General features: G+C 46.9%; 1 protein-coding gene across 1 annotated transcript; it reads left to right on the top strand.

Annotated features, from left to right (window-relative positions):
- The first annotated feature begins 9697 nt into the window (after positions 1-9697).
- Positions 9698-15124, top strand: LOC113183652 (C-C chemokine receptor type 1). The gene is made up of 2 exons (XM_026390026.2): positions 9698-9811; positions 13478-15124. The coding sequence occupies exon 2, from the start codon at positions 13545-13547 to the stop codon at positions 14610-14612; it is 1068 nt and encodes a 355-aa protein (XP_026245811.1). The 5' UTR covers positions 9698-9811; positions 13478-13544; the 3' UTR covers positions 14613-15124.
- Positions 15125-15473: the final 349 nt, after the last annotated feature.

The following is a 15473-nucleotide window of genomic DNA, read 5'->3' as shown; positions in this document are numbered from 1 at the left end:
AGTGTTTTTGACTCCAGTTATTTCCCTCTTTGCATATCCTGAGCCCTCTGCAGACTTCTTCTATCTCACTGGACCATGATATTCTAGGCCTGGGCGTCTCACACCTCAGTGTGCAAACAAATCCTCTGGGGATCTGGTAGAAGCATAGATTTCCATTCAGTAGGCCTGCGGTGGGGTTGAGAGTTTGCATTTCTTTCTTTCTTGGGTTTTTTTTTTTTTTTTTGGTACTAGGGATTGAACTCAAGGTCACTAGACCACTGAGCCACATCCCCAGCCTTTTTTTTTTTTTTTTTTGTATTTTATTTAGAGACAGGGTCACACTGAGTTGCTTAGCTCCTCACTTGTTGGTGAGGCTGGCTTTGCACTCATAATCCTCCTGTCTCAGCCTCCCAAGCCAGAGAATCTGCATTTCTTTTTTTTTTCCAGTTTTTAATTAATTGATAATTAATTTTAATTAGATACATATGACAGTAGAATGCATTTTGATTACTTGCACACAATCGTAGCACAACTTTTCATTTCTCTGGTTGTTATCAATGTAGTGTTGCACCATATGTGCAGTCATACATGTACCTAGGGTAATGATATCCATCTATTCCACCATCTTTCCTGCCCCCATACCTCTGTCCCCTTTGCCCCATCAAAATTTCTTCATTTTTCCCCATGCACCCTCCTCCCCATTATGGATCAGCATCCACTTATCAGAGAGAACTTCGGCCTTTGGTTTTGGGGGGATTGGCTTACTTTGCTTAGCATGATATTCTCCAACTCCATCTATTTACCTATGAATGCCATAGTTTTGTTCTCTTTTAATGCTGAGTAATATTCCATTGTGTATAGAGACCACAGTTTCTTTATTCATTCATCTATTGAAGGGCATCTAAGTTGTTTCTACAGTTTAGCTATTGTGAATTGAGCTGCTAAAAACATTGATGTGACTGTGTTACTTTGGGTATAGACTGAAGAGTGGGATAGCTGGGTCAAATGGTGGTTCCATTCCAAGTTTTCTAAGGAATCTACATACTGATTTCCAGAGTGGTTGTACCAATTTGCAGTCCCACCAATAATGAACTAGTGTTCTTTGGTTTTGCCATCACTATGAACAGCAAGAGTCTAGTGATGATTCTCAAATTCTAACACCAATCAAAAGCACCTGGAGAACTTGTTGAGACTCACTTCTGGGTTCAATTCCATCTCCTGATCCTGATCCCATAGTCTATGGGTGGGGCCTAGGCATCTTTTTTTTAAAAAAAAAATTTTTGTAGTTGTAGATGGACCAAATGTCTTTATTTTATTTGTTTATATTTACATGGTGTTAAGGATGGAATCCAGTGCCTCACACATGCTAGGTGGGTGCTTTGCCACTGAGATACAGTCTCAGCCAGGGCTAATAAGCTCCCAGGTGACATTGATGCTACTATGGTCCACAGGCCTCACCTTGAGTAGCACTAGTACGGAGCCTTGTCTGATTCATCCCTGAGGTCCCTTAACTACCCCTGGCTGGACATTTAAGGGATGTGTGGCATACAAAATCGAGGGGAACCAATATCAGAGTGAGCCAGCCTTGTCATTAAGAGCTTCCAGTTGGGGCGTAAGAGGTGACAGGTCCATCCATGTGACGGCCTACAGCCTGGTTTTGTGTACAAAGGATCATTATCGGTGTCTGACCACTCACAGACAGAAGGTGCCTCCTGTGTGTCTGAGTCCACAGAGCTGTTGCTCTGTCCTGAGGGACGCTTCCTTTCCGGCCTGAGCACAGTCTGGTGAGCAGCCCAGAGCACCAGCCTTTGCAGGCTCTCTGGCTGCACCCTGTTCTGGGACTCTGCCAGACACGTGAGTTTACAGCAAGGGAGAAGAGGGATCTGGGGAGCAGTAATGTGTACTTCCTTCATTCATCGGCACTCCAATCCTGCCCCCCAGTGTCTGCTTCCTGCCAAGCACCTCCCTGTCCCCCCAGAACCTGTGATAAGGAGCTTACTCCAGGACTCCAGACTCATAGCGTCCATTTCCTGGACAAGGGGACGTGGAGGGGCCATCTCCTGATCTCCCCTCAGAGATCTGCCTCCCAAGCAGACTTTTTCTCACAGGATCTGCCCTCTCATTCCCATGAAGTGACAAAAGGAAGAGGCAGAAGCCTTCTCTGTTCGATAGATGCCATTTTACCTGGTTGTGGTACCAGCAGCCATCTCCTTGTCCTGAGTGGAGCTGGTCCGATCATGTCAGGGCAGAAAGATAGGAAGAACCTGGGTCCCACATGAAACAGTAGAACTGCTGAGTTTGCCAACGCAATAGCCATCCCCCCTCTACCCTGGTGACTTTCAACCATTCGAACGTGCTTATTGAGCACCTACTGGGTAGAGATACAACAGTGAATGACAACATTCTGGCCCTTGGAGAGCTGGCATTGCATTGCAGGAGAACCGTTAATAAATAACTAAGTAAAACATACACTATGTCTAGTGGTAATAAGTAAAGCAAGGAAGGAAGGGGCTGCAGATTCTATTTTAAATAAGATGGTTAGAGAATACCTCACTGAGAAAGCAATGCATCCTTAGAAATGCAGGAAGTGAGGGAGCAGGCTCTGCAGCGCCTGGGAGAGGAGCCTCTGGGCAGAGAGCAAGGGCAAAGCCCCTGCGGTAGAAATGCACCTGGTATGTTTGAGGCCATTCATGAGCCGTTTTGGCTGGAGCAGAGTGAGGAAAGAGGACAATGATGAAGCTGAGGTCAGACCATAAAGTCCACCTTGAAATCCAACATCGGGGCATGGCAGAGGACAGCTTGGCTGAAATAACTTTCAAAGATCACTCTGGCTGCTGTGTTGGAAACGGACTATGGTTTGGGTTGTGCAGGTTTTGGGTGGCTTGGAGCAAGGTGTGAAGGAACTGGATCCTTTAACATTCAAAGACAGAGCAAACAGATTTTTCAAACAGATTATATGCCAGGTTTGCAAGAGTGGAGCCATGGAGGACTCCAGGGTTTGGGTAGGGGCAGGGGAAAGAGGGAGCTGCCATTTACCTCTAGACAAGGATGGCAGTGGCAGCAAAGAGTTTGGGGATCCGAGTTCAATTTGAAGATGTCTTTTAGAAAACCCAGTGGATTTCCAACACTTGAGTCTGGATTTGTCTGGAGATGTGCTTTTAGGCTTCTTCCGCATGAATGTTACACGTGCTTCCATGAGAAAGACTGATGCTATTGAAAAAGAGGAGCTAGAAAAGGGGAGAGTTCAAGGTCTGGGCCCCGGAGCATGCCGTGTTCAAAGTTGAAACACTGAACAGAAGCCAGCAGTGGGATCCGAATCGGAGCTGCCAGAGAAATAAGAGAAAACCAGGAAAGTGTGATGGCCTACACACACACACACACACACACACACACACACACACACACAACGTGTATCAAAGAAGAGGGTGTGAAAGCGATGCCAAATGTGCTGAGTAGTCAAGTGCAGTGAGAACCGGGGGTTGGCCATTGGATTTAGCCATCTGGGGGTCACTGGGGTCCTTGACAAGAGCAGGCCCCATGAAGTGGAATGAAAAGTTGGGTTCTAGACAGGATGGGGGAATGGAAGCGGACTCAGGTAAAATGACTCTTTGGGGTTGTTTTATTGTGAAGAAGAGTGAAGCCATGAGGCTGCACCTAGCGGTGGAATGGAATCAAGACAGACTTCATTTGCTTACTTGTTTAAGATGGAAGAAGTGAGTGTGGGGGGGTGTGCTAATGAGAGTGTCCCAGTTGAGAAAAGAAAAAGAAAACTAATGAGACAGGAGGAAATTGCTAGAGCACTGTCCTTGAGTCGGCAAGGGGTCCTGGGCCAAGGGAAAGGGATGGATTTAGATAGCAGCATGGAGAATGTATCCGTGAAACAGAAGAGAAGGCAGAGCACAAGGTCCCAGGAAAGGCGGGTTGGGAAAAGGAGAGCTGGTGGGTGGGCTTCTATTTTCTCAGTGAGGTAGGAACCCAGGTCATCAGTTAAAAGTGAGGATGTCGGAGATTTAGAGAATGAATGCCTAAGAGAGGAAGATGGGCAGTAAGGACCCCTTGAATATGGCTACTGTCCATGTAGAGTGATCCCAGTCAGTAGGGTTGTGATTTTCTCCAGTCATATTCAACTTCTTGGGTGTAGGTGGGGAGTTGGAGCCAGCCAGGATGGGGATTTTGGCAAGTAGTCATGACAAGATCAGAAAAGGGCAGCGGAGCTTAGGGTGTATATAAGGGAGGGATTATAACGATGGCCATGGATTCTAAGATGATGACATGTAGGGGTATGAGGAGGCTGAAAGTCAGTGGAAAACTGAAATTTCAATGGACTGTGGGTGCCACTTGACTCAAACAGCCTTTGGAGTTGAGGTGCTAGAGAAAGTGGGCATTGCAGGTGGGAAGTAGTCATCAGAGGCCAGGATGCTGCGAACAGTGAATATGAAGAACGGCAGACTTGGTGACAGTAAGACCCAGGAACTGCAATCGTGGAAACGGATGACTGAGAGGAGTTCAAGGAATTCCTTGGCTAAGGAACTGAAAGAAACAAGTGCATTGGGATGGAAGATAAAATACAGCCTCCGACTCCTCCCGTCCTGGTATACACAGTGTTTTACAATGTGACTTTGTAGCTTCTCCAAAACAGGTAGTTTTTATTTCCTGAATGCTTGAATGTGGCTTAGTTTGGTAACTCAGTTGGAGCCAAATAGGGCAGCAGAAATGATAGCAACTTCTGAGGCTATAACCTAAGACACTTTGCAGCTTCTACTTTGTAATTTTATAACACTGACCCAAGACTACCATATGATGAAGCCCATCCTCCAATCAACTGAATGGGCTTCATGCAATGGCCTAGAATTAGAAGAATTTTTTTTTTCCATGTAGACAATCAGTGTGCCCCCAGGAGTAGGCAGCAGGAAGACCTGCATGGTCACAGCACCACTGTGCCTTCTCTTGAAAATTAACATCCTCACAAGCAGCTGAATCTAGAAAGTCTGCCTGCCTCTGTGTCAACCAGGCTCCATGAAGTTGGGGTGCAGGAGCCCCACCCTGTCTTGGTTAATAAGCTAAGCTTTCTGAGATGTTGAATTTGAGTCAGGAAAGGAGAAGCAGAACAGGGCTTGGTCAAGGTCAGATATCATGAATGACACACGCAAGATGCAAAAGGCAGGGGTGTGACATCAAAGAACAAGGGCCAACAGGTCAGGTCATGGGGTTGACCCAGGAGGGTGTGCCAAATAAAAAAAAATCAGAGTCCTAGACAAACTCAAGGTTACAATCTTCAGATGTGCACCCTACTGATTGACACTTCTGTCTCTTCCCAGCACGTCAGGAAGCTATAACCATCCTCTAAATGTCCACTGCTGTGTTGCTGGTGGAGAAGAATCTCCTGGGTGTGACGTTCATTGACAAGAGCAACAGGGAGGATGTGTCGGTGAGCTTTCCCTCACTGTGACAATATACCTGAGACAATGACTTTTATTTTGGCTCATGTTTTCGTAAGTTTCAGTTCATGATCACTTGGCCTTGTTGCTTTTGGGCCTGTGGCTAGGCAGCACATCATAGTGGGGGCATATGGGGGAGGAAGCTGCTCACCTCATGGCCGCCAGGAAGCAAAGAGAGAGAGGAAAGGCCAGGGTCACATATCCCCTTCAAAGGCGCGCCTCCATGATCTAACTTCCTGACACTAGATTCCACCCCCTAAAGGTTCCATGACCTCCCAATAGCACCCCAGGCTGTGACCAGGTCTTTTTAATACATGGCCCTTTGAGGGGAAATTGAGTATCATATCTACCCACCTGCAAAAAAAGAAAAGTGTGTGTGTGTGTGTGTGTGTGTGTGTGTGTGTGTGTGATGTTTAAAGTGACATATCTTCCAGGGAGGGAAATGGGGAATGGGAGCCCAGGTAGGTGGACTTAACTTTAATCCTTATATCTTGTGTACTTAAAAACAACAACAACAACAACAAATTTTATCTCAGGGAATTCCTGCAGACCAGTTGTGTCATCTGTAAAGAAAAGGGGATAGTAAACACCATGTCACCCTGAATGACACTAGTTTTCTCTCATGCGTGCTGGGAATTAGGCAAGTTATTGTTATCTATAGAAAGCTGGGTTTTTTTTTTTTGTTTGTTTGTTTTTTTGCATATATCCCTGGATATTATTCTTTGGGATGCTGGTCATACAAGCAGCAAAGCAAGCTAAGCTGATGTCACTGCTTTTGTAGCTTAGCTTATAAAACCTCTCTCCCTCTACAAATGGAACAAATGTATACCTGTCCAGCCCCTCATCACTGGACAGCTCATTGCCACTGGACCTCCCCCGTGGCATTCCCAATAAACCCTATATCTCAAATCCCATCTCCAGGTCCTAGTCCAACTGTTCTACCACAACTGGACAGTAGATGTCCTAGATGGTACACCAGCCGTTCTCAGAACTTATTAGACATGTCAGTTATTGGGCCCCATCCCATATTCAGACCTACGATCTGAATCTCTGGAGGTAGGGCCTAGAAATCTGTGTTCTAACAAGCCCTATGTAGATTTTGATGCATATGTAAGCTTGAGAACCATTGCTCTAGGACAGGAGTTCTAGTTTCTCAATTTTTTTTTTTTTTTTTTTTTTACACATAACAATTCTGATGCCTGGGCTGCACCATAGTCCAAGTAAATTAAAATGTCTGAGGGTGAGACCAAGGCATCCATGGTTTATAGAACTCTCCAAGTGTTTTGAACATGTAGCCAAGCAGAAACAATGCTGTTTGGGCCCACCTTCCTGTAACCCTGGGAACCACTTCTTAGCCTCTAACCTTTCTCATTGTTGTCAATGTGACAACTGTAGTTGTTTCACTGCAACTCTTCCAAGTGGCCCCTAGTTCCAAATTCTCCCACCTTGCTGATTTGAGGAGAGTGCATGGCCAGGAGATAAGGCCCAGTGGTTGAGACTGATCTCAAAGAAAACCAGGATATTTCTGCAGGTGTTAAGGAGCCATCCGAATCCACCCCAGGTCTGGTGCAAGGGCTAAGGGGGCAAGGCTTTCCCAGGACAGGGTGCTTCCTCCTGATGGGCTCCGATTGCAGCCTCAGGGAGGTGATTAAAGCTTCCCACACCTTCCTCTTTCCTTCAAGGAACAGGAACACTGATACGGGTCAAGGCCAAAATGGCAGCCTTGAGAAAATGCTCACATTTTTTATAGTGAGAGATGTCAAGGGACCATAAAAAGAAATGGATGGGTGGGGCATTTGCCTTTCTTGATGTCTCTTGTGTCCGTACTCTCCCCACTACACACATGAGCTATGGCAAAGCTGAACAGAGAAAGAGAGGGCCTAGGAGCGTGAATACGTGTGTGTGTGCGCGCGCGCGCGCGGGCGCACATGTGGGGTTTGCAACCCACTGGTAAAGGCCATAGGAGACCTGGTGTAGGAAGGAGAGGTAGAACAGCCACTGACCAGCCTCTTGGTCATAAGGGAGCTATACCATTAAAAGAGACCAAACACAGTTGTCCTTTCCATAATGTCAGCATTTATTGAATACCAACAAATTTTAAAACTACAAAACTTTCTTTAAGCTACAAAACTTTCATTAAATTTGCAATTCACTGAGTACTCGTGGGGTTGCCTGGTAATCAAGCCAGGCAATCACAGGTTCTTTTTATTCCAATCTTAATTACTGATATCTGTAATAGTCATGTCACATATCACACCCTACACAAAGGTGTGTATGTGTGTGTGTGTGTGTGTGTGTGTGTGTGTGTGTATTTAAGGTGGCCAAAGGGATTCAGGAGGCTGCAATGAGGGCAAAGGCAAAGAGCAGACACAAATGCAAAAATGTTACTGCGTGTGGTTAAAGATTCCAAACCAGCAACCAGCTGAAGGACTTGTTCAGGACACAGAGCTTTCAGAGTACAGAACTTATTAGAGGCCTGGGACCAGACCACAGGCCACATTAAGCAGGGAGATCAAGCTGAGATAAAGAGTCAGATTTGTCACCTCATGACACTCCTTGTTGACCTCATGACACTCCTTGATGGCCTGATAACAGGTCAGTATGTGCTGAGAGCCATAGCCAAGTAGGAATGGCATTTTTGGTTGAAAGGTGACCCCAGCAAGCCATTGAGATGATAATGATTATGTGAAGATGCGCATTCAATTGGAGATTAGACCCCTGCTGTCTGCCTAGGCCTGCTACTTTGGAGCTCTCACGGGACTCCAGGAGAGTTCCCGTTGGTTGGGGAAGTGCGGTAGGAGGGAATTCCGGAGGAGGAATTTCCTGTTGGAGTAGTGTGTCCCAGGAGGAGCCGTGTGGCGTGGTTCGGCAGTTTTCCCCCCGGGATCCTGTGTGGAGTGTGCTGGTGGAGTTCAGAAATAAAGTTTGTTCCTGCTTCAGTGGCTCGTGATTTGTGCCCAGCCAGACTGCGGCAAGTATGTGATGCCTCAACTAGTCTCAGGGTGCTTCTCCTTTTATGTCTTTCAGGTGAGGGGGGCTACATGTCTTGCGAGATGATAAGCTCAAGGAGCCTGGTTTCTCTGATATGGGTTTGATACGCCCCTGCATCCATGTGCTTCTGATTTAATTCCATAAGTGAGTACCAATAATAAGTTATTTATTATTTTGTGTCTTAGGGTGGGGCTGTGCAGAGTGTGGTTGCTGACTTGTACTCAGAATGGAGTAACTCATGCAAACTACTGCTTTATAAAATAGAGTAACTGAGGGTTGGGCACAGGAAGGTTAGGAGCTGCCCCCCACCCCCCATTTTATAGATGGCACAGCACAGTGGCAGCACAGGTGAGGAGAGCTTCAGGAAGCATCATGGACCAGACGTCTTTCTTTCTTTTTAATAGTTTTTAGTTGTAGATGGACACATACCTTTATTTTACTTGTTTATTTTTATGTAGTGCGGAGGATCGAACCCAGGGCCTCGCACGTGCTAGGGGAGCACTGAGCCCCAGCCCCAGCCCAACCAGATGACTTTCTTTGTGCCAGGAACTCTGACATTTTTCATGTTCAAGTTGACCCCAGCCTCCTCTGTGAGCGCAAGTGTTCATTATTCTCATTTGACAGAGTAAGAACCAAGACTTAGGAAGGGGCAGTGACCTGCTGGGATTTGAACTTGGCCTGTGTTTGACTCCTGCCTAAACTCAGCCAACTTACCTGTATTCCTTCCAGGCTGGAGATTTCTGGAGATGAAACCACTCTGGGATGTTTGGCAGAGAAGGGACGGGGGAGCAGAGAGAAGAGGGGCAGTGGGCAGATGTGGAGTAGATTAGGACAAGCTGCCACCACTTTCTGTTCTCATTTATCAGCCAGATGGTTCTGAGGAAAAAGACTCAAGGTTCTGGTTTAAATCATTTCATTTGCAATTTAGAAAAAAAAAAAAAAGCAAAGTCAACCCACTGACCACAAGAACTCTCTGCCGGGCCTCCTTCCCACACATACACATCCAATTGCTCCACAAGTTCTGGGGACAGCTCATTGTCACATACCTTGTGCAATTGAACTCCACCCAACCCAATCGGCCCAATTCCTTCGGGGCAGAGCTCCAAGGAGAAGCCTGGAATTGGAATTGTAGCAGGGTGAGCACAAAAAACACTTGCAGTGAAATTGACCTCCAGGAGTTGGCCACTGGTGGGCGTAGCAGCCATTCATGAATACCCAACCATACAAAAAGAAGAACTTCCCCCTCTTCTTGTCATTCTGAAAGACTGTGAAACCTGACTCCAATCTCCATCATCTCACAGGAAGCTGAGCGCTTCCTACTTGGTCTAGACCTTGAACCTTGAGTTCATACTCTGAAAGTTCCAGTAACCGAAGCCGTGTGGACAAAGTGCCGTGGAACCAGAGTAAGTGGCATTTGTCTTTTCTGTGTTCTCAGTCGCTCTTGCTTAAAGATATGCTTGGGGAACGATTTGAGGTCTCGGGAGATGTCTAAGTACTCCACTGATACATCTGTAAGGCAATTAATAGAGTTGCAATACTGAGGATACTGGAGACTTTATAAGGCCAGGTACTCAGGTGTAAAATGCTAAAAAGAAAGCTTTCTTGAACGTTGTTGGTGACTGATAAAGAAAGGTAGCTAGTGTGAAGAGACAAGAGGTGCCCTCTGTGTGAAGTTATTTAAGAAGAAATTATTTGCCATTTCTCCGTGTAAAGGCAAACCAAATATGGTATATGAGAAATTGTAGCAAGAGGAAAATATCCCTTAGGAAAAACATTGCAGATACTTAACCAATTTCTTAACTGGAACCAAAGATTCTCAAAATCAGGTCTGCTGACTATCTTTTGAGGAGGCAGGATTTGCCCACCCTGCAGGCAGGGAGCTGGCCAGATGGCCTCTCATACATCCATTCTGTTCTACTAGCAAAGACGCAGGTCAGAACTTTGCCTTGAAGATAGAAGGAAACAGCAGCCACCTGCAGGTATCTACTCCCACTATTCCTCCCTAGAGGGATCTTAGAAGATTGCAGATATTCAAAGAGGAATTGGAAACTCCCAGGAGCTTTCATAGCCTGTCACCAGGCTAGGTGCCCTTCACTGATTTTTCATCAAAGAGGACAGCTCTGAGCTGTTCAGTATCTGAGGCCTGGGCAGTGATGGGTTAGTAAATGTGTAACAGTGACTTTTCCCTAAAAAAAGATCCCTGTGTTGTGGCGTCTGCCGATTTCCATGGTGTAAATAGTGCTTCTGTGGTCAATTTCAAGCTACTAACATGCCGAATGTGAGTAGGGAAGAGACCTGCACCACTTTCTCTTATAAAACAGTTAAGCTAGCCAAAGACACTAGTGCTGGAAGGTTCCACGCTCCAAGGCGATAGCTGACCATTGTGCAATGACCTTGGGGTCGACTTTTATAGCAGACTCTTCGTGGGCCTGGAAGATTCAATGGTGACATGGTCTTTTGGTTTCTCCTCCAAAGCCCCCGCTCCATCAGCTCCCTTTGGGAGTAGCAGAACCTGGAATGGTACGGACAAGTGAGGGCAGTAGTCAACAGGGCCAGAGGTCAGGGCAGTATGGAGGAGGCTCTGCTCAATATAGTACCTGACCACGCAAGCTAAGCTTGCTTTCCCTTTTGCCAAAATTCCCCAGAAACTAGGCTCATGGGGACAGCTTTGCATCCCAAGATTTTTAGCTTTCACTGTAAACCTACCAGCCCACCTCAAATGGCAGACACGGAGCTGTCTGCTCTGGTCAGCACTAGCAAGGGCAATGGAGGGCAGAAATCACTAGTGCAATTTCTTTGGAGTCTACCAGCTTGGGTTCCCCAAAATGGGAACCAGGGCTGGTCAGGCAGAGATAGAGGAGGGAGCCACAGGGATGGACTGGTTGGAAAATGAAAGGCCCCCCGACTTCTCACCCTAACAAAATATCTCACCTTCCACCCAGGGTGCCTGACACCCATCATATGCCTTAATCTCCAACAGTCACTGTAGAAAATTGAATTTTTAAATTTTTAAAAATATTTATTTATTTAGCAGGAAAGATTTCTTAAGTACAGTAGAAGCATTAAACACCTGGATTCAAGACAGGAACAGTAAAGTAGGTGCCTCCTACTTTACTGATTGGGATTTGGGCCAAATCAATGGGATTTGGGCCAAATCAATTCTGGTTTTTAATTTTCCAATATAATTTATTTTTAATTGGCACCCAGTAATTGTCCATATTGAGAGAGCCCATTGTGACATTTGAATACATGTATATAACCTGTGATGATCAGCTAAGGGTAACCGGCATATCTATTGCTTCATGCCCGGAACATTTGAAATTCTCTATGCTATCTATTGTGAAGTATTCACCTATTTGTTGTCAGCCATGGTCACTGTACATTGCAGGGGCACTCCAGAAGTTAGTCCTTTCCTACACCCAGCACCCATCGGCTGCCCTCTCTCTACCTCCTCCCCATACCACTCCTGCGGCTATTCTACTCTCTACCTCCGTGTCATCAACTTTGTAGAAATTGTAAAGTGTCATTCACATGGAAGGGACTGTCCTTGTCACTGTCAAGGAAAATCACTTTTTAGATTATCTACCAAGAAACCTAGCAAGGGGGATTTGCAGGGTGGGATGCAGACACCAGAATAGGATTGAAATATAAGACATCCTGGTAGGAACATCATGGTGGGGACTGGTCCCAGAAAAAGGCCACTGTAGGAAAGGTCCCCTGATACTGAATGCCTGGTAAGTGCTGGGGGGCGGGGAACTTTTCTCATCTGATATCTCACGGTAACCCTGCAAGGTGAGATCCGCTCTTCCATGTTACACACGAGGGACAGAGGCTCAGAGAGGTAGATTAATATATCCAAGGTTACGCAGCTGATAGGTTCCACCAAAACCAATGCTCCCTTTGTAGAAACATCTTCAATAAGCGACGGGAAAGTATTCAAAAGGTGGGCTAGAAAATGGGGACTGGGACAGGCCATCTAGTGGTTCTCTTTCATTTGTTTCAAAGCAATTCTGTGTGAGGGGGAATCTCAGAGCTTATTTCAATAGAATCCCACTGTCCATCTGGTCCCCATGTCACATCTCCTTATGACTCAAAGCTGTTCTGACCATTTCCTTCCTGACTCCCAGTCTTCTGTCTCTAGTCACCACCTTCCTCCTGGCCTGTGCTTCCTCTGAATCCTCCCCAAGGCTCCTACCGGTGGTCTGTGGAGTCACCTGCAGCCCGGCCGGTGCCACATAAGGGCCATGCAACATGGACCAGGCTGAGCCCATTCTGGTGTCCAGTGTCCTCACCTGTGGAGTTGACTGCTAGGGCTTCATAGTGGCAGCTTATTGGTGTTTGGGGTAAATTATTTTTTTGCATTATGGGACATCCTTGTCTCTGCCTATCAAATGACAGTAGCATCCACCAGTCTTTATGACCAAAAAAAAAAAAAGAAAGATGCCTGCCCATTTTCACTCTGTCACCCTTGGCTGAGACTTTTTAAACCCCAAAGCCATGAAAAACGATTTGTGAGCTTTTAGTTCTCAGCCAGGACCATTTTCCTTCCCAGAGTCCTGTGGCTCCAGGGCACAGGGCCATCACTGTGAGCAAAGGCAGGAAAGCTCAGTGGTTTGGAGGTTGGGCCCTGAGAGTCCCCCACTCCTGGCTCTGAGCTTCCACTCTTGTTCTTGCAGGTGGGTCCCTGGGCATGTTTCCTAACGCTCTGGACTTTGGTGTCATCTCCTCTTAAATGGGAATAATAGTATGCCCTCTTGAGAGTCATTGAACACTCAGTCTGGTGCCTTTAGCCCTTGGGAGGCACTTTGTGAATAGCATGGCACCTGCTCCCTTCCTCTGTGATTTCAATCCACTGAGCTTTTCCTTTACAGCACTCACCACCTAAGGGACTGAAAAATGATCCATGTTCTCATTTGTTGCCTGTTAGACTGTAGGTCCACAAGGGCAGAGGGGACCTGGGTCTCTCTTGCTCACCATTCCTTGCTCCAGGCATGGTAGACAATAGGCACTCAGTAAGCACTTATCAGTGGTTGAAGAAATGTAACCACTATCTTGTCCTTGTCACACAGAGCCCACCGCCTTTAATAGCAAAGTCAATCGAGAGATCATTGTCCTGGACCCACGGAAGGCGCCAGGATGGAGTTTATCACCACTACAGAGGACTACGAAGTGACCACTGAATATGACTATGGGGACACAACCCCGTGCCATAAGGCGGATGTGAGGGCCTTTGGGAGCAAACTGCTGCCCCCTTTGTACTCCCTGGTCTTTGTCATCGGCTTGATTGGCAACATCCTGGTGGTCCTTGTCCTCATGCAGCACAGGAGGCTCCAAAGCATGACCAGCATCTTCCTCCTCAATCTGGCCATCTCTGACCTGCTCTTCCTCTTCACGCTGCCCTTCTGGATTGACTACAAGTTGAAGAACAACTGGGTTTTCGGTAGTGCCATGTGCAAGCTGCTTTCGGGGTCTTATTACCTGGGCTTGTACAGCGAGATCTTTTTCATCATCCTGCTGACCATCGACAGGTACCTGGCCATCGTCCATGCTGTGTTTGCAATACGGGCTCGGACTGTCACCTTTGGTATCATCACCAGCATCGTCACCTGGGCCCTGGCCCTCCTGGCTGCCGTTCCTGGCTTTTACTTCTCCGAGACCCAGTGGGAGTTCACCCGGAACACCTGCAGCCTCCACTTCCCTCACCAAAGCCTCAAAGAATGGAGACGCTTCCAGGCTCTGAAACTGAACATCCTGGGGCTGGTTCTGCCTCTGTTGGTCATGATCGTCTGCTACACGGGGATCATCAGTATTCTGCTCATTCGGCCCAATGAGAAGAAGGCTAAGGCCGTCCGCTTGATTTTTGTCATCATGCTCATCTTCTTCCTCTTTTGGACCCCTTACAACCTGACTATTCTTGTCTCTGCTTTCCAAGAGTACCTGTTCACCAACCAGTGTGTGCAGAGCAGGGAGCTGGACATGGCCATTCAGGTGACCGAGGTGATCGCCTACACTCACTGCTGTGTCAACCCCGTCGTCTATGTCTTTGTGGGCGAGCGGTTCCGGAAGTACCTCCGCCAGTTGTTCCACAGGCACGTGGCCGTGCACCTGGCCAAGTGGCTGCCCTTCCTCTCTGTGGACAGGCTGGAGAGGGCCAGCTCTATGACTCCATCCACGGGGGAGCATGAACTCTCTGCTGGGTTCTGACTCACACCCCTGGAGGGCAATCTAGGTGCCAGTGGGACTGACCTGCCCTCCCATGTACCTCCAGGACAGGATGAGGAGGCAACACAGCTCTCCCAGCTTGATTCTGACACCTGGCACAGCATGGAATTATAGACACTTGGGGTTAGGGGATCTTAAAGGTGGTGGTCTAGACTAAGTTACTTCTGGGGCTTCAATCTTTTCATGAACTTCTCCCTGGTGGACAATGTGTGACAAGGAGGGGCTTGGACAGCAGATTTGAGTGATTTGCTAATGCATTTGCAAATAAAGCCACTGCAGTACCAGATCCACCCCCTTCCATCCACCACCAATGCATTGGAAGCAGTGATTTCCACAGCTGACTCTATGCTGAACCCTATAGCCAGTGAGTAGCCAGCAGGTGTCCGTCCCCGTCCACCCTCACGGTAGGGCCTGGGCTCTTGGAAGTCCTGGGGAACATGGAACTCAGAGTGAAAGAACTTGAGACCTAGTGGGAAAAAGGATTTTTTTTTTTTTGCAGTAGAATAAGAAAGCCCTTAGAATTTGATATTTGCTAAAATCAAAATACTTCAGTAGTAGGCTGAACGTAGACCAGACTGTGCTTCCTAATACTCATAAAAAGGAATTGATTCCTCACTTCCATTTACTGTTCTTTTCTTTCTAATTATTTTTTTCAGAATCCCCCTTGCTTGCAAATTGAATGTGTTGGTAAATTCTGACAACTTTATTGCGGAAATCAATTAACAGGTGAAAGGAAGCAGGGTTGATTTTCTTCCTACCGATTCTCCATCCAAACATTTTGGGTTTATGGATTCAGAGCTGTGACTGCCCCATTGGGTCTCACAGCAGAAAAATGACTCCTGT

This window comes from Urocitellus parryii, chromosome 3, assembly GCF_045843805.1.
Source record: "Urocitellus parryii isolate mUroPar1 chromosome 3, mUroPar1.hap1, whole genome shotgun sequence".
In the NCBI taxonomy this organism is placed as follows: Eukaryota; Metazoa; Chordata; class Mammalia; order Rodentia; family Sciuridae; genus Urocitellus; species Urocitellus parryii.
Note: the sequence above shows the minus strand (reverse complement) of the source record. Positions and strands in the feature narration are given on the sequence as shown.